The 19,664-nt window shown below is 41.8% G+C and overlaps 1 protein-coding gene across 3 annotated transcripts in view; it reads left to right on the top strand.

Moving 5' to 3' along the window:
• NUP93 (nucleoporin 93) overlaps positions 1-19,664 on the top strand; it is a 103,193-nt gene that overhangs the window by 53,864 nt on the left and 29,665 nt on the right. For all 3 annotated transcript variants that reach the window (XM_027516504.1, XM_027516503.1, XM_027516505.1), the window contains 2 exons: positions 11,908-11,970; positions 17,126-17,254. In XM_027516504.1, the coding sequence (XP_027372305.1) occupies positions 11,908-11,970; positions 17,126-17,254 (192 nt within the window). The remainder of the gene's footprint in view (positions 1-11,907; positions 11,971-17,125; positions 17,255-19,664) is intronic.

Below are 19,664 nucleotides of genomic sequence, written 5' to 3'. Positions count from 1 at the left end.
GATATATATTGATATATATGTGTACTTGAAATATAGGTTTTGTAAGTGGTTTTAATACATGCTTTTAATTAAGTATTCATTGGTAATTTAAGTTAATGAGAGTTCCGGCTTCTTTTCACTGTCTTTTACAATTGGTTTTCCATTTATGAAGAAAATTGCTGGATTTTAGGGGTTTTATTGTTGGTTGGTTGGTTTTTTTTTTTTTTTTTTTCTTTTTTAAGAAAATGCTTCCAATGTTAATGATCTATAATGGCTGATTAAAATATATAGGGAAAATGTTTTAACAAAAGAAGATTTTGTCCTTAAAAGATCAGTAGATGATGGAGGGCTTTCACTCCCATTAATGGGGACAATTTTTAGTGCCTTCTGTTTAATTAATAGTTGACTTCAAAGCTACTTGTGGAAAACTCTTGTTTGTGATTATAAGCTTAGAAATCTTGATTCTTAAAATTAATTGGATTTGACTCGGCTTTTCCTTTGTTCCTTTATGCTGTTACTAAGAGGAAACAAGTGGATTTTAACTTTGATTTGTGTGTTTATGTTTTCAAAGGCACTTAACCCTGAAGAATTTATAGTAAGTGTATTTTACAGTAAACTGTGCCATGAAGAATTTGTTCAGAATACTTTAGTAGCTGTTTCAGGAGTTGAATCTTCACAGAACTAGGTATCTTTTAACTTGATACCAAATTTATAAAGCCAGCTGTTCTTCCAAGTCTTGTTGCAGTAGCTGTTGTTCATCTTCTTCACTGAATGCTGTTTTCTCTAATTAGGAGATGTTTTTGAAACTAGGGGAGAGGAGGATTTTCACATCAGTCTTTTCATTGAAATTGGAAGGCTCAGTTTTCCTAAGCCCTCTTTAGAATCCCATAAAGATTCCGTAAATCTTGCATTAATCTTATGCTTGTCGCGTAAGAGCCTAGATCTCAATATAATTTTACTAACCCTGAAAGAGACATTTAATATATTAATTGTTTACTGTATATAGTAGAATGCAAAGGGATTCTTTTCCTTTGGTTTTTACAAGGCTTGCACTTTGAAATAAAAGACTTGGAGGACAGCAAATTAGAACTCCTCTTAACTGCATCTTTGCCTGCATAAATGTTTGGTTGGATGACATAAAGGGTATCACAAAGCCTTCCCTTGACATTTTTAAAGTAAAACTTGGTTAAAGATGCTGGTCTTATTTTCTTTCCCTGGCTTTATGTAAGCTGTGTACCAGGTACTCTGAGGACATAGCAGAGACCCAGCTGCTTTCCATTTTCTTTACCTTCACCATGGTCTGCTCCATGGTCTACTCAAGAGTGGCTACTGGGGAGAGGCTTGCATTTCTGGTACTTGTAGGCGATTCCTAAATCTCTTTAATGTGGAAATTTTAGCCTGGCTGGTAGTAGAGAGTCAGAGGCTGTTCTTTCTGCTGCAAAAAATATGTTTCTATCAAACCTTTGAATGCTCTGGCAGTGCCATAATGTAGATAAGCTAGCTTGTCGGCCAGCCCGCTAAGAGACGTTTGTGGCACTAAGATGGCAGTGAGGAAGGAGGAAAATGGCGTCCCCAGGAGCCCTGTGAGAAGAGGTGGGCCGCACGGGTCATCTTCGTTCAGTCAAGTCTGAAGATGGCTCTAGCAGCACTACCTTGCCAGTTTACAGTTACTTTTTACTCTGTTAAACGGTAGAAATTTTGAGATTTTCCTGAAGTAAAGACTTAATTAGCACTTGTATCTAGATAGCTTCCGATTGCTGCTTTTAAGAAATTGGTAGCAAATATGGATAAAACAAAAATTTAAATAAGTATTTTGTTAAGACTTCTGAATTTCCTTGCTTTGTGCTTTCTTCTTTTTTTTAATTGGGAAAATGTACTCCTTTCAGTATAGGATGGTTTTTCAGAAAACAAGACAGTATGCTTCTCCTTTATGGCAAGATGAAACTGGCATTCCTGTGGAAAAAACGTTATTTGTCTTTGATTCTGATTTTCTTTCTAGCTCTCTGTGGGCTTTGATTAGTTTAAGTATGAAATGTATGTCAACTGCCTTCGAAAACGAAGTTTGCTGTATTTCTTTTGTAGTTTAAGGTATGGATTATTTTGGAAGTGAGCTACAGTCATGACGATGCCAATTTCTTACCTGTTCCCACCTTTCATGGAGTTAGAATTTCTGGAACTGGCTTTAGAGTTTATGTACTATAATCAGCTCATCCTTACAGTTAAGTAAAACAAGGTTGACTGCCATTAAACAACTTGCTCAAGGTCATACGTCTGGAAAGCAGTCAATTTTGCCTGAATCCAGGCCATCAGACTCATAATCTATGCTGTGCATCTGCCTGCATTTGACTGTTTCTCTTGTGGGCTTACTGGTTGGTGATGGATCTAATGGATTGAGCTTGCAGCAAAGCAACCTTCTCCCAGAGATGTTCCTTCTCGGTCTCGTCGGAAATAGCTTTATGGAGCTCTGCTTGGAGTCCTCCGATCCTTTGATGTAGACGATACACATTTATAAACAAACAGTTAAAACAAGGTAAATCCTACAGGTTGAGCTTTTAGGTACATTCTGTTGATTTGGCATGCAGGGTGAAGTACTTGTCTCCTGGCATGGGCACGGGCATTCTGATGTATCCTCCCAGAAGATCACTTCTTGTTCTCCAGGTGTGAGGGGTACCATGGGGCAGGGTTGCCCCTCTTCTCCTAGTATGCATAGGCTGGGTGAAAGGTTTTACCTCCCTGTCTATTTTAGGCAATTTGTGTTTGAAGAATGGTCTTGCTCTCTCCCCTCCTGTTTGCTCGCATTTGCCGTTTTAGCTAAGCAGTGTTTGGTGTTTTCTGTACCCGCAGTGACAATGGTGAGTGCATCCTGCAGTATTCCCTCAGGTCTGACAGGGTAAAGTCAAAACGCTTCCAAACTTAAGGTTTTAGAGAGTGTGTGAAACCCCAAGTACTGGAGGCAAATGGGGTACCATGACAGATTCCATCTAAGGCAATGGGAAGTTATAAAAGAGAAAGTCTGTTAGTGGTTTCCCAACAAATACATTTTTGAAAAAGAATTTCTGAATGAGAAGAAACTGCAGCAGAACCAAACCTCCCTTCTCTGTGACAGCCATGATGATCAGCGCTCCGATCCCATCAGCATAAGCAGTGCTGCATAGCAGGAGGAGCTGGGATTTTCGACTGCAGTGTGAATGACTGACACCGTGTACCAGCAGGGAATGAATATGACACGTGGTTCCCAAACATTGTCTTCGCTAAGGGCGCTCCTTGCGCTTGCTAAGTAGAACTCAGACTTAATCTTGAGCGCAGTGGAAACTAGCCTGGCAAACACTACTCAGCTCCCACCTGACTGCCTCAGAGACACACCCTCTGCTGCCTGTCCTTCTCATAGCCCCCGAGCCTTACTTTGTTGCCAAGGGGAAAAGACACTAGATCTGACAAAGCAGGCAACCTGTATTTTTTTATATATATAATACAGGATTCTTTTAATAAGTTCTTTTAAGTTTGGGTTGGGAGCGGGAGGACAGTGGGAAGGGACTTTGGCCATGATAAAGGCCATGACTGATACATTCCCATTTCATACTGCAGAGCAGTTTTAGTACCTAAAGTTCTTTGAACGTGGACTAATCCATCTCCAAGATGGAAATCCGTTCCCCAAAGACACATTAAAACATTTTTATCATCCTTTAATATATCCTCCTTATCTTATCTTTCCATCACCTAAGAGTGGCTATGGGATTAATATTTTTTAGATCTAGTCTTTGGGTGAGGAGAGGGTTCTTCAGCTGGGCATACTTTGGCACACAGTTTATTCCACTCACAAAGCTAGATTGAAAAGTTTCCTCTTTAGAATCCTCCCTGTTCTTGTGACTTCGAAGGGTTGCTCTAACAGGTATGCTGGTTTGGAGCCAGGGTCCGGGTTTGAGGGGCAGGCAGAGGAGAGAACCTGCTCAGAGCTGCTGTCCTTACTCTCTCCCATGGGGCCACCTCCGAGTCTGAGAGCACTTGGCTGGCTGGCCTCCCCGCTCCCTCCCTGCCTTGGTTTTTAGTGTTCTTACTTTTCGGCCCCCTCCTTCCCAGGAGTGGAGGTGGGGGCGCAGCAGAGGCCCAGCGACTACTGCAGGGCATATCCTGCGGCATCGCTGAGGTGCGGGCTCTGGCTTGTTTTTTGGAAGCAGTGAGATGTGGGAATCTGCGCCAAGCAAGTCACATCCTCTCCACAGGCCTCCTGTGACCAGCCGGGGAGAGCTGCTTACACAACCCTGAAAGGTTATTGCAGGGCTCTGCTGCATTTGGGAGGAGAGGGGATTTCTGCTGAAAAACATTTCCCCCCTAGCTGACTAAATGGCCATCATGTTTTATTTCACTCGTTCATATTATGCCCTTACTGCTTGCCCCCTACCCCAGAGAGTCTCCCAGTACCTGACCTGGACGCTTCCCTTTCCCGGATGACCAGAGGTAGATAACGGGGATGGCTTGGGCCCCCTAAAAGGGACAGAACTGGTTTTTAAGCAGGAGCACAAGAGACTTACATGGCTCTCACTGGAATGCAGACCTTAACCTTGGCCTTATCCTCCAAGTACAGCAACCAGATGTGCCAATAAGCAACCCCAGCTTGAAGCCTTGGTGCAGAACCAGAAGAGGCGTCTAGAGTAGTTGCCTGCCTACGCTTTGTTGGCAAGGAAAGTGTGCCTACGCTTTGTTGGCAAGGAAAGTGTGCAAGCATCCGTGCACCCCTCACTAGTGCCCCGCAGGAATGCCGTGTCTCCTTCTCAGATGTGACTTCCCTTCTGGATCAGAGTGAGTCCTACCTCTCACATGCTTTCTTTACCCAGTGCTGAATATCTCGGAAGTTGGGTGTTTGTTTTATGATAGTTATTTCTGCCTCCTCCTCTGCCCTTCCTTCCTCCCCCTCCTCCCCTTCCTCCCCCTCTTCCCCTTTCCCTTCTCCTTTTCTTCCACCCCCACCTCTCCCTTCTTCCCTTCCTCCTCCATTTTTCCCCTTGCCCATCTTTCCTCCTCCCTCTCCTGAAACAGGAAGGCTAATTCTTGAAGCGGTAGGCCTGAGGGCCTCATTCCTTTTCCTCCCTCAACTCCCCTTCCTGTTCCCCCTCTCTCTCCCTTTCCACCTCCTCCCTCTTCTTTCTGTTCTCTTGTGCAATGGATAGGGTAATAGGGAAGGAGCCACAAAAAGCTATTAGACAGACTTATATGAGTGGTTCTCTCAGAGGCCTGTGACTCTTCCAGAGGACACAAGTGAGATGGATTTGTGTCACGGTGATACTGACATGCCTGAAAGAGACCAGGCCAGCCAGTACACTTGCATCAGAGTGCTGCCATAAGGCCCCAAGTGGGCCCAGGAGGAAGCATGCTCAGAGCTGTGTATTCTTGGGTTTACAGTCTCTCAGCACATGTTGAGTTCTCTTCAGCCTGTGAGAACCTGTAGACCATCTTGTAAACCAATTTGAATTACATGGGAGCAAGTGATTTGCTTCGCCTTCATGGACCCAAATCCAGCACATAGTTGTGTGACCCTTTGTTTAGCCCAGCAGCAGAAACCATGTACGAAATGGGACCCTGCAGCCTAAGGAGTGACAGATGGCCTGGTGCTCACACAGCACCGAGGTCTGCCACCTGTGGCTGCAGAGCTGCCTGTGGGCCAGTGGGTCTGCTGATCTGGCAAATGGGGGAACAAACACCAGAGCCACTCTTGCAGCATCTGCTGCTACCTGCTGAATGAGGGTGGCTAGGCTTTTGCATAAATGCACAGTGAGAAATCATACAACAGCATTAAAAATGTATTACAGTTGACAGTGGCAGATCTTAGCACTGTTTCTGCAGGGGTATTTCTTGGAAAAACAAATATATGTACATATATGTATTTCTTTTTAATGCGATCTGAAAAATATTAATACAATTTGTGAACAATTTAAAATATTAAATTTTTTGTAGAAAACAAGCGGTGAAACCTACTGTAAATATCTGAATTGGTGAATAAAGCTTGGATTTGCTGTTTAGTCTGTATTTCTTACAAAAGGAGTTTGGTCTCTCGTGGGCTTTTATATCTTCTTGTTTTAATGCATTAAATATTGATCTCCTAAAATAACCAACCATGCTATAAAACAAAATGAAAGTTCCCCAAATTTTGAAAAATGCCCCCCATTTCAAATTTCTCTGTTCGTCTTTTGGACTTTATCAGTAGTGAATATCTCTTTGCACCTGAAAAATTCCTTGAGGCGTTCTCTGTAGGCACCACAAAGGGAGCTAATGAAAAGCGTGTCCACACCATCTGATAAGCCCAGCGGCAGAGTGCTGGCAGGGTTTCTGCTGCTTGTCTGAAAACAGGATCTTGCTTTGTCCTTCCTCACTTTCTCCTTAAGTAACAGTTTTGCCTTTGTAAAAATTTTACAAGAGAAGACTTCAGAAGAGATCGTTCATTCAGAAATTGGCAAGAAGGTTTGGGAGAGGTTAAGGGAGTGATATTTTGTTCAGAATGAGCTGAAGCAAAATAATGGGTACAGCAGTCTTGACAGAAAGTGGACACGTTTCCATTTCACTATCCAAAGTTCTCAGGAATACTTGTAGTGCTTATTGAAATTCTTGTTTCATCTTGGAATAGACTCTCTTGATTATTCTGTTTCCTAAGTTTATTTTTTGCCCTGCTTATTTTTCTTTCCTTCTCCATTGCCTTCCTAGCTCTTGCTTGTATCTTGGCAATGTTTTTTTCCAACCACAGTGACCATTAAGTATGGTCACTGCTTAATTGTGTTAATATTATTTGGATTTGGGATGTTGGTTATTGACTTCCTTTAACTTTGTGTGTATTCCATGAGAGAAGAGAGATTTTTTGTAGCACTCATCAGTGTGTGTCTCGTGTCAGATACCTTCTGATAGAAAACCAGGCCTGCTGTGGCTGCCTCACTTTACATTCTGACCGGAGATTGCCAGTCGGTCTGTTGAAGGGAGAGAGGCCTAGAGTGGTCTTTCATGTTTTGAGCACCATGTAAACTGGCTTTTGTTTTGTGGGGCCAACTTAGACTAATTATTTTCTTTTTTGTTTTATTTTTTAATGATCAGGAAATCTATGTGTTCTTTACTTCAAACCGTTTACGTAACTCTTCGACAAACCACTTACTTGTTGGTGGGAAGCAAAGGCCTGTGAAGGCATCAACGCAAGCTCTTTTTTTGCTGTCACATTTCCCTGGCTAAAGGGGATACTAAAATTTTTCTCACAGAGACCCTTATTTCTTAACCGTTTTACTTTTGGAAAGCAAATAAATGAAGAGAATTTGGCCACTTGACAAAAACAAACATCCTTTGCCCACTTGCTTTTTCGACAGTCATTTATATTCTGAAACCCAGAGTCTGCGTGGTGATTAAAATAAGGCAGTTTTTCATGCTTGTCTTTTTCAACCTGAGCCATTTAAAAGCCAGTTTGGCCTGCCAGGTCCCTGAGATGTGACTACACTTTTGATAGGAGACTTGGCTTACCTTGCAGCAGCATTCTAGATTGTTCTCAGCCAGTATGTGTTGCAAGACAGCCCACGTCCTCTGTTAAAGATGGAGCACGTGGCTGGAGATACTACTCGTGCAGATGTACAGTGGTTATTGTTCCACAGCAGTAAAAGCAGTATTTTGGGACACTATACCGTGGACAGTCTAGAACGGTGATTTCTCCATCTTTTGTCTGTGATCCATAGTGAGAAATACATGTAACACCATGACCCCTTCTACATACAAATAAGTATATATCATTGAAAGCTTCACAAGACAGCATCTATCCATACCATATATCTCTGTTGCATTTTATTTCATTTTTAAAATGCTAATTTCATAACCCAATTAAGAGTTTTGACGCATGTTTTGAAAAACACTATTCTAAAGAAATGCCCCAAACTTGACATTTATTGTTTCATTCCTCACCTGTGTGAGGTAGGGAAGGGGAAGGGTAAATATGCAAGCATAAAATAGCTGTTTATCTCATCCTAACTTGCATGGTAGAGTGGAAAAAGGTAGAAAAGGGGTCAGAAAATTTGGATTCCGAGTCTGAACTTGACTCCTTACGAACGAGGTTATCTTAATATGGAACCATAATGTTTCAGAGTTGATGGAAGCTCTGGAAACCATCTCAAAAGCCCTTTCAACTTTTAAACCTATATTAAGAACATATTGATACTTTATAGGATTATCCAGTTAAGTACTATTGAGAGTCATTTGAGCATTGGGTTAAAAGTGAAGACTAGAACCAAATATGTGCAGCACACACTTAGGACAGAGTAATAACCATACCCATGTAAGTGTTTGCTCTCACTAGTACTGGTGTAAGAATTGGTATTCTCAAAGCCTTTAACTTCATCATCTATAAAGGGGAATTGGTAATTGATGAAGGAAACAAATATAAGGATATTTTGCTCCCCTCCTGGACTCCATCCTTTTAGAGATAAAAGGAAATTTTATTTTTATTTTCTAAATTTTAGAAGTATTCCCTCAGTATTTCAGAAGCAGTTGGTCTTTTGAGAGTTTGAGCTGTGTTTGAATTCTTCCCCTGCCTCTTCTTGGTTGGGAACCCTTTATCAGTGTTAGTTGAATGCTGAAATCTGTTACCTGTAAAATGTGGTTGGGAAGGGAGGGAGAATGGATGTCTATTCTTTCATATTGTTAAAAGATTAGCAATAATGTCTTTGAATTGCTTGGAGCAGTGTCTGGCCCCTAATTGCTTCCTGAATAGAAGCTATTATATGTTACAGAAAGCTTGAAACCAAAACCCATTCAAGGAGCCAGTTAGAAAAGGGTCTGTTTCCAGGACTCTGGCAGAGAGGAGCATATATAGATGGGAAGTCAGGAGTAGTTATCTTACTTAGCAGGCCTGCAGATGTTTATGGAATGTTCTTTATTGAGGGGGTCAGCAGTAGAAGGGTTGGAGACTGAGCAATTAAAAAAGCACTTGTTGACAAAAAGAGGGGAAATTAATGATGAGAATCTCTGAGGGTTCCAGTTACACAGCTGGCGTCTCCAAGTAGGAAGTGAGCTGTCGGGCCTTCTCTTTGACCAGGAATCTTCAGTGTGGCAGGGAGCTCCGCCCGTGGAGAGAAGGCATCTCCTAGTGACACTGTTCACGCCCCAGCTCACCTCTGTAGAAAAGCCATTTTCTTATAAGCTTTAGAAATATATCTCTGAAAGGTGCCTCACGGGAGCAGGAAACACGCACATGGAAAAGGGAGGTGGAAGAAGAGACCCATGGAAACTTGGACTGAGGCAGGTGTTTTCTTGCCCAGCTTATTAGTTCTTTAATTTGTTATTTTTCCTTAAGACATATGTTCTTTACAAGAATCTAACTGCCACTAGATGGCGCACAGATCCCAGCACTATTCTGACTGGGTAATCGTTTAAGATTCTTTTCAAAAGTTAGGTCACTGATACATTGTTTTTAAAAATAAAATATATTAAAATATTTTAACATTTCATTTTAGAAGTGAATAAAGGATGAAAAAATAAAATTCAAAATCCGTGTATTTTGTAAACTTGGCTCAACAGCCCCTATTGTTGAGGTTCATCGTGGCTCGTGGTCTTTGTTCATATGTAGGTGGTATCTGTAATTTGATTCTCACGCACAAATGCTTCATTTAATTTATTTAGTGAGATTTTTGGAAGATAGGGTTATAAGAAGAGAGTAATCTGCACCCCCTCCAATAATGCCTTTTTTTCCTTCTTTTTTGTTTCTTAACCACTACTTGAAATTTCATTTCTTAGAAGTTTTGAAATTGTGTTTCTTACGGACTATTATGTTGCTTTTAAACAAATGTCTGATTATTGCTTTGCATTTGTGTTTGAATTGTGTGTATGTGGGTTATAGACAGACATGGATGCAGCTGAAAGAATGAGATGGCTGGTCACTGGGAAGAGCAGAGAAGCCCAGAGAGGAGGTGGGGCAGCTGGCACAGCCCCTCCCACCCCAACCAAAAAGAAAAAATTGAAACCAGGCCTGTCAGGCAGTGGTTATCACCACCACCCTGATCATTAGCAGCATGAAACAGTGCAACAAAGCACAAACCATGCCTGCCCTTTGTTCAAAACAGCAATCGAAGATAATAGTTCTATAGCTTTGTTTATAAACTGTGACACTAAAGCCTTTGGCTGTTGCCGTTGAAGACCGTCTCAGGAAAAGGGAATCATAATAAAGATTTGTTTACTTGATATAATCATTCACTGTGAAGGGTATGAACAAGGTCCATTAAAATCCTTCCCATCATTTCACGTCTGGCTCCCTTGCAATGGTCAGAAACAAGCATGTGATGACAAGCTGCCCTCTCCTGAATGGATTCCATGGGGTGCCAGGTTTTACGTGCTCTGGCTTACTGAGGCCATTATATTAGTAGGCAAGTGGCCAGTGCTTCCTTCTCTCTACCCGACCACCTCCCCCAAATGTCAGTGTAGATGTTTGGAGCAGCCTGAGTGCTGCCTCGGGACTGCCTGCCCTGGAGACGCCAACAAGAGAACTGCTCCCAGATCTGCTGGCCGTTGTCCATTCCAGTGCTTAGCCCAGGTTGGGATGTGACGACAGATGTGGAGACTTGTACAAAGATCAGTCATATTTTATTTAAATATATGTCTCCAGTCTTATCTAGCCCCCACCCCTGTTTTGTTTTTGTTTTTTTCTTAATTTAAGAATCATAGCCTTGTATCTGGGACTGTTTGAACAAAATATATTAAAACATTACAATTGTTGAGATATAAATAAGTGATCAGTAAATCAATTAATCACGACAGTAAGTTTTCAAGAAAACTATCAATGTTTTAAAATTTAGCATGAAACTTTTAGCTTAATTCTGTTTTGTATTATAGTTCCCCAAAGAGTTCCCAAAATAAGAACAGTAAAAGCACGATTCTGAAAAAAAAAGAAACATGATTTTGAACACATAAATACACCCACAGTGTTGTTGATGCGCAGGTACCTTGAATTCCATAGTACAGGTGGACCTAATGTATAGGATGATGGCAGTTCTTTCATTACAACTAAAGCTTTGATCTCCAACTATTAGTTAATGGATTGTCTTCCTTGTTCCTCCTTGGCCCCCACATCCCAGCCGTGAGGTTCACTCCTCTGTGAAGGGCCAGGTACTAGCCTAGAGATCAGCATGGAAGCCCACTGTGTCTGCAGCTCTCCCTTCTCCTCCCCAGGATCTCAGGTTGAGCAATGAAGACAGTAGCGGCAAGGAAGTCACCCTGGGCATCTTGCTTTAATGTCACCAGCAGATCTAGATCTAATCCGTCCTAATGCTAGAACTACATGTTTTGAGCCTTGGGCAAAGCACTTGATTACATTATCTCCTTTAATTTTCATTTTACATCTGAGTAAACTACAGCTTAGAGAATCTGGGTGACTTGTCTAAAATCAAGTCACCCATGCAAGTAGTAAATAGGGGGAGCACAATGTAAAACTAGGTCTCTTGTGTTACCGTGAAGTTGTATTTTACAAACATTTCACCCTGTGCATGTAAAACCAGCCTTGTGGGTCAGCTCCCCTTCCCCCCAGCTGTGTTAAACAAACAGTATATGTCATCTGGCCTGAAATAGGGGGCACACGTAGCATAACCCCAGAAGAAGTGTGTAAATAAATGGTTTTGCAAGTATCCCAACCACTGATAAACAAGTGAAAAACACCCAAACAGAAGGATGGCTGATGGCGTCCTCAATATTAGGAAGAAATTGTAGACCAGAACAGTTACAGGCACTGTGACCGGCTGCATAGCCAAAACTGTAGTGTAACATTTTCCAGTTGAGAGCATTTGTTGAGGGTGAAGGTAAGCAGGGTAATAGATGTCCCTATGGTTGTTTTTTTTTCTTCTTCTTCCTGCAGTGTGCCTTTGATTCTTTAAAGGTTAATTTCATTAATTTTGACCTAAGTTGTATCATTTCTCTCTTCCTTCCCAGGGCTTCCTAAAGAATGAAAAAGACAATGCCCTGCTGTCTGCCATCGAAGAGTCCCGGAAGAGGGTAAGACATGCATAGATGTATGCTGTTGTGAGGGCAGCATGTATGCTGGGGTGTACAGGTTCTAGAAGCTGGATTCTCTGTCCCAGGCCCAGCTCTCCTGGTAGTTCACCAGGGGGAGTTTTACAGTAACCATTTTTGAGGAAAATACCATGCTTGTAACTCTGGTGTATACAGTGACTGCATCTGAAACATTGGGCTGGGCAGTTGACCATTAAGTTAATCTTGAAATGGGAGAACAAGATAGTTCTTTGGTCTCATTGTTATAGTATAAATGGCATTTTGGTTTCTACTGAACCAGCAATTCAGAAAAGCAGTTATGATCCTTGATAATTTTCCCTAATTTATTTTCCTTTTGTCATAAAATTTGACCTTCTACAACACCTTTTAAATTAGCAATTTCTCCAAACTCTTTTGAACAAGCAAAAACATCTTGATGTTCAAGAGGATAGTACATAAGTCAGCCAGAACACCCATGACATGGGCAGCAATATTTTGCAACGAGCATTCCCACAAGATACTCAAAGATCATTTACTTTACTAACATGTGAGTTATCTTCAATTGTTTAACAAGGATGAAAAGATCAAAACCTTTCCAAAACCTTCCATTATGGAGTAAGAGATTTTCAAGCCCCTGGGTCTTTTGGGGAAGGAGGAAGCAGCAGCTTAGTGAGTATGTGAAGTTGGTTCTAAAGATGCAACTTTTCCCAGGAAGGAGGCTGGGGGTTTCGGGTTAGTCTGAAAGCAGTCTCTGTATCTGCAAGGACGAGTAGGAGTGAAGGGACCTCTGTTCTGCTGTTTACTTCTGTAGCCCATAGATCACATGAAGTACATTTGTGTATTTATATGGTTCAAAAAATAAGAGAGTAAAAAAAAATTGCTGCTTCTCGGTATGCTTTATTAAATACTCCATACAGGTGTAAGTGTCTCATTAGGGCTGATGTGAGTGAGACAGGGCAGCACGGGAGCTTTCCAGCTCTAATTGATAAGAATATGTTTCAAAGACATTATTTGAATGACTGGTATGCTTAATTATCAGAGTAAAATTCCCTAAAATTTAATTAATTATATTGTTGGCAATAGTACTTATTCCTAGAAATAGAGAGATTCACTTGATCCAGAATTGAAAAAAAATTTTTTTAAGGTTTTTTTTCCTTTTTGTTCACACTTGGAATGAGTTATTCACCAACATTGATTTCTCCTGCTGTACAGGACCAATGAAATTAAATTAGGATTGTTGAATGCCACCGAGCCTTATTAATCCTTTTACCCTGCGGAATGTGTTTCTGAAATTGGCAGTCTCTGAACGTTGTGCCATACTGAGACTAAATGTGCCGCCAGCCAAAACATTTAAGTGACATACCACAGTGCAAAATGTGTGCATATGTGTTTGTGAGGGAGGTGTTCCGGTGTTGGGAGCTGGCCCTGAGGGGGGACCTTTCACCTGTCTGGATACAGGGAGGCTGCCACTGAGCAAGAATCATTTTCAAACAAAGGTGAGCCGCTTCCTGGCATTTTGGTGGTAATTTCACGTTTGAATAACTTGCCAATGTCCTGCTGAAATGCCAAGAAAACAAGCTACAAAACCACAAATGTGTCCTATCTTTTCCCATTTGGTGCATCCCAGCAAAAACAGAACAACATTATCAGAACATATGTAGAGTTTCTAAAAGCCAGCAACAGCTCAATAATAAGCGGGTGTGAAGTCAAAGCATATTGCCCTCTTCCCTTTATGAAAATGGGGCTCGAGTGCTCCCCACCTGTTCTTAATTCAGTTGCCCAGTTCTTTCTGTGCCTGCCTTTCTTAACCGTGTTTGAAGAGATCTATTTCCCCACATAACTTGAAAGATTCAGATCTGGTTTGTTACAGTTTCTCCCTGCTTTGTCATTTTCTGTGGTTTGTCTTCCCTTTTAATTTGTAGACCTCTGCATACCCTTCCATACCCTTCCTTATCCCTCTTCTCTTCCCTTGAGTTTCTTTCCTTCTTGTCTCTCACCTCACTTCAGACCCTCCCTGTCCTCCTTCCTCTTAGTTCTTAGCTCTGTTGATTCTCTCTGATTAGCTCTCTTAGTTGACATTCTTCTTTGCACCTAATCCAGTGGTCAGATGTGAGTCTAAAGGGAATAGGCTGGAAGAGGGCAGATGGGCAGCTGATCATCCCTGATTAGCCCACAAATTGGATGTTCCATTATCTCTAATGTAATTAAGATAAGCTGGGGGTGGCATGGTCAAGAGAAGAGAATTTTAATGTTGGGCCATTTATTTTTATTTGAAGCTCCTTATCACACTAATGATGAATGGAATGACAGTGCTGTTTGTTCAGGTTGTGGGGCTGTTTCTAAATGAGTAGCCTGGCGTACTTCTCATACATATTCTGAGGACTGGAGCCCAGAAAGCTGCCAATTTTCAGAGTACTTCCTGTGTTCCTGAAGCAGTTCTTGGCACACAGGTGGGCAGCTTGATTAACATGGGATGGTTGATTCCCACTGTTATGGCTCTGACCCTTACATGATGTTGGAAGTCTGCCCCTGCCGTCCTCATCAACAGTGTCTCTGAGACAGATTGTGTTCTCTTCAGTTGTCTTTACTGCTTTGCCATCCTTCACCAGCCGGAGGACTTAGCCTTAAAAAATATGCATGTGATGCCCTAGTGTGTTGGGTCAGTGCCACAGCTTAGTCAGCGCTTCACTTGCTTCACTTCCTGTTGCAAATTTGGAAAGCTGTATGGTATGCCAGCTCGCCACCTCTTTATTTCAGCCCACCCTGGTCCACCTGCCGCATAGCTCTCTGTTTTCCCTTACTCCGACAGGTGCAAGGTTGAGGAGGTGGTTGATCGCTAAACAGGAAGAGGTTTAGAAGAAATGTGGTTCAACACGTACAGCATTTCTGGGTAGCCCCTTCCCCTCCCCTCTCCCCCATCTTTCTGTCCAACATCCTTCTCTGTTCAAAAAGCATAGCTTTCATGTTTAAGGTCCCTAATGTAGCAAGAGAAAATGATTTTTCTCTAGGTATTTTTTTTTTCAATCCAGGCTAACTGGAATGGTCTTTTCTTCCTGACTCTCAGAAGAAAACCAAGTGAAAGTCTATTTTTAAAGTTTTTGATTATCATTTCTTCTGTCTTCAGAGTACATGTTAGGAATACACTGATAGATGGACCAAATCAAATTTGCAGGATGTGCCAACCCTCTTCCTAATCATTTTTGTGGCTGTCTGCTGTCTTTTTCATGTTTTAATAAATACTGATCCATATGCAAACACCACATTTGTAAAAAGAGTATACGATTTTTCGTAGAGTTTCCCAGAGCTCATATATATGGATATTATCAGTATATAAATTATCTTTGTTGCCAGAAATAAAGCAGGCATTACTAATACTCATTCCCTCGGTGCTGCCTAACTGGATGCCAATCTGATTGTAAATGAAATGGCTTTTTGAAAAGTGGGCTCAAGCTTATGGGAAACCTGGTTTGCCAATTAAAGAATCATAGGCTAAGAATGGTTATGATTCAGTATGTCCCTATAAGTTGCTTTAGTCTCCCCCTCAGAGGGTTTTGTTTTAGTTTTCAAGGGGTTTTTTTTTTTTTTTCTTTTTTTCGGAGGGGGGTTGTTGTTGCTGCTTGTTTTTCCCTTCCTTTCTGCCTCCCTTCTTTTCTGTTTTCCTTCTTTTTTTTTTTTTTTTCCTGAGTGCATTTGCTTTGGCAACCTGCAGTGTCACTAGCAAATAGGAGTGAGGTTTGCCAGCGATTTCAAGAGTGACTTTGAGTAGACTGATGCAGACGCTTTAGCCTCTGAGCCACCAGGGAAGCCCGAGTAGACTGATAGGAAACCTAATTGTAGATGGCTCTAGGTGTGTGTGTGTGTGTGTGTGTGTGTGTGTGTGTGTGTGTGTTTTCTTTACTGATTTGCTTTCTCCTGTGAAAATATTACTGTTTCTTTAAAAAAGATAAGACATTGAGAAAATCTTTTGTTTCTGTCTCATCTTAGAGGCTCATTAAATCTTAAGATACCATTGACTTACAATCCGTCATTATTTTATGTACGGCACAGAAAAAGTACTTTAAAAAACAGTACTTCGATTTAAGCTTTTGACATGCTATCAATCGTAATATGTAGCCTGATTTCAGAGGGTTAAGGTTTTAAGAAGATATTTATCTTAATAAGCACATAAGAAAAAAATTCAGCATTACTGCTCATTAGAGGAAATGCAGATCAAAACCAGGAGTTATCACCTGGTCACCTCACACCCATTAGCATGGCTACAGTCAAAAAAACCAGAAAATGATATTGGAGAGGATGTAGAGAAATTGGAACTATTGTGCACTGTTGGTGGGAATGAAAAAGTGTAGCCTCATTGAAAACATATGCAGTCGCTCAAAAAATTAAACATAGGATGACCATGTGATCCAGCAATTTCATTTCTGGACATGTATCCCAAAGAATTGAAAGCAGGAACTTGAAGAGATATTTGTACACCCAGTTTCACAAAAGCATGATTCATATTAACCAAAAGTTGGCAGCAACTCACGTGTGCATGGATAGAGGCATGGATAAACAAAATGTGGTGTATATGTACAGTGGAGTATTATTCAGCCTTAACACGGAAGGAGGCTGCATACACTACAACATAGATGAACCTGAGGCATTATGCTAAGTGAAATAAGCCAGACACAAAAAGACAAATACTGTATGATTGCACTTCTATGAGGTACCTAGATGTGTCAGAATCCTAGAGACAGAAGTAGAATGGTGGTTGCCTGTGTCTGGGAAATGATGGGAATGGAGGTATTGTTTAATGGGTGCAGAATTTCATTTTTGCACAATGAGCATTCTGGAGATACATGGTGGTGATGTTTGCACAGCCATATGAATGAACTTAACGCCATTGAACTGCACGGTAAAGTGGTTAAAATCGTAAGCTTTATGGTTAAGTACGTTTTACCACAATTAAAAAACTGGTTTTCATGTGTTAGACTTGATGAAATAGGGCATGTTTGCACACAGCTCTCAGTTCTTTAAGGATAATTTGAAATAGCTTGCCTTTGCTCTGATTATGGAAAGATGGCAGATCTAGCGGGTTTTGAATTTCTGTTGCACGTTAAGGGAAACTGTGTTCTTTGTTTTCTCACTCGGGTCCTCTCTCTCTTCTTCTCTCCCCCAGACCTTTGGTATGGCTGAGGAGTACCATCGAGAGTCAATGCTGGTCGAGTGGGAACAAGTGAAGCAGCGAATTCTCCACACCCTGCTGGCATCAGGAGAAGATGCCCTTGACTTTACTCAAGAAAGCGAGGTGAGTTGAATCCAGAAAATAAACCATTATTAAAAATGTGAGGTCAGAAAATGCTTATCTGCTTGACCGCTGGCTGGCCTGGAACAGCTGGTCCCTGTCTTCCTCTGGAAGCCCTTTCTTCATCGCCTTCTAGATGCCCACATTTGCCTGGATTCCTCCAGCATGGCTGGCTGCTTCTGCTCAACCTCTTGTGCTAAATTGTCCTCAAACTCCTGTCCCAGGGCTCCATCCTTGACGTGTTCCTGATTCTTCATTAATCACTGCCCTGTTGGTCTCTTCTGGGCTTATGTATTAAATACCTTCTCTGTACTTGAAGACTCAAATTCACATCACCGCCCCAAATCCTCCCAGACTCATTTGTTCTAGTGGCCTTCTTGGCTACTCAGGTGTCTCAGAGCCATCAGCTTAACATGTTTAGAATTGAGTCGTGGTAGCAACTGCCTCCAACTCCCTCCCCACTTTTCTCACAGAGTTTATCATCTTTATAAAGGGCAGTTCCAGTTTTTCACTTGCTGAGATCCAACACCTCAGATTCATTTTTATCCTACCCTTCTCTTACCTAGACTCTCAGACATGGTGACAAATCCACTTAACCCTCCTCTCAGTATATACCCAGAGTTCAACCACTTTTTAAAAAAATTTATTTATTTTAATTGGAGGCTAATTACTTTACAATATTGTGGAGGTTTTTGCCATACATTGACATGAATCAGCCATGGGTATACATATGTCCCCCCTCCCATCCCGAATCCCCCTCCCCAACCACTTCTTACCACCTCTGCTTTTAGCATTTGGGGCCAAGTCAACCAGCATCTCTTGTTCAGATTATTGGACCGATCTCCTAACTAGTTTTTCCATTATCTGTTGCTGTGTAATCAATCAGTCCAAACCATAGTAGCTGAAAACAAGTGTTTAGCTTAGCTCAGTGTTTCTGGTTTGGGATGTCCTGGCCCTGGTGGTCAGGATATTGGCTAAGGCTACACTCCTCGCAGGGCTCAACTCGAAGAGGATCCAGTCCCAGGCTCACTCATGTGCTTCCTGACAAGCCTCAGGTCCTGTCTGGCTCTTGGCTAGGGGTGTGAGTTCCTTGTTGTGTGGGTCTCTTTTGTGCTGCTCACAGCATGGTAGTGTTCCTCTCCTGGGGCAAGAGTGAAGGATCCAAGGAAGAGTTCAAGGGCCCCTGAGAGAAACTACAGTCTTTCCATGACTTAATCTTGAAAGTTATATTCTGTCGCCTCTCTGATCAAAGTAAATTACTAAAATCAGCCTACACTCAAGGAGAGAGGATTAAATGAGAACTTGGATCCCAGGGCGTGGGGATTACTGGGAGCCATCTTAGAGGCTGTCAACCACACTGGTCTCCCTGCTTCTGCCCTCGTGCAGTCTTCTCAGTAGCCAGAGCGATGCTGTTAAACACAGACTAGATCATGTCAGACCTCTTCTCAGGGTCCTCCAGTGACACTCGTCTCGTTTGGAGTGAAAGCCAGAGTCTTCGCCCTGACTTCCCAATCCGTCTCTGACCTGGTCTTGCTGCCTCTCCCAGCTCACATTATTCTGCTCTCCCCATTGCTCTTGCTGCTTCTGCCTTAGATCATCTGGGCTTCCTGTTCCTTGTGCCTAAAAGGCTCTTCCCCAAAATCACTGCATGCCTGTCCTCCTCACTTCCTTCAAATATTACCCAGTGCCATCTCGGTGAGGCCTTCCAGGACCTTTACATCTGAAATCCAAACCAAGCTCTCCCCATTCAACCCTCCCTATATCCCCTTTTTCTTGCTATATTTTTATTTTTAGCACTTCCTCACTTTAAACCACTTAAAATCACTGTGTGTGTGTGTGTGATGTCTTTATATTGCTTATTGTCTGTTTCTCCCAGAAGAATTTAAGCTCCAGGAAGGTAAGGATTTTTGTTTGCTGTATTTACTCATATCACCAATGCCTAGATGAGTGCCTGGAACATATTCGATGCTCCAAAAATATTTGGTAAATAAATCCTTTGGCCTTAGCTAACTTTGTGCCAACCAGAGTATTAGGGATGTGTGATTTTAGAATGGGTATGTTACATGGGGTTTATCTCTTACTTATCCTGGAGATCTTTCCTGAGAGGGATTTTGAGGCTGCATCTTGGGATCAGCAGGAAAGTACGTCTTGCTTGATTAGTGATGTCTGCCCTTGGCCTGTGGGAACTGTGACCATATATTCACCACACCAGTGTTGGGGAGAGGATGACTTTGGGGTTCTAACCCTAGCTTCACCACTGACTAGTTCTGATATGGCATCCAAGTTATTACTTATATATTAAATATTCAAGTTATTTAACCCTGCAAACATTTAGTGTCTTCATTAGTAGAATGGGATTATTGGGAAGATTAGTGATAATGTAAAGCCCCTCTCCCATAATGACTGTCCTTTA

The sequence above is a fragment of the Bos indicus x Bos taurus genome, chromosome 18 (assembly GCF_003369695.1).
Source record: "Bos indicus x Bos taurus breed Angus x Brahman F1 hybrid chromosome 18, Bos_hybrid_MaternalHap_v2.0, whole genome shotgun sequence".
NCBI classification, from domain to species: Eukaryota; Metazoa; Chordata; class Mammalia; order Artiodactyla; family Bovidae; genus Bos; species Bos indicus x Bos taurus.
The sequence above is the reverse complement of the archived record's forward strand: the minus strand, read 5'-3'. Positions and strand labels throughout refer to the sequence as shown.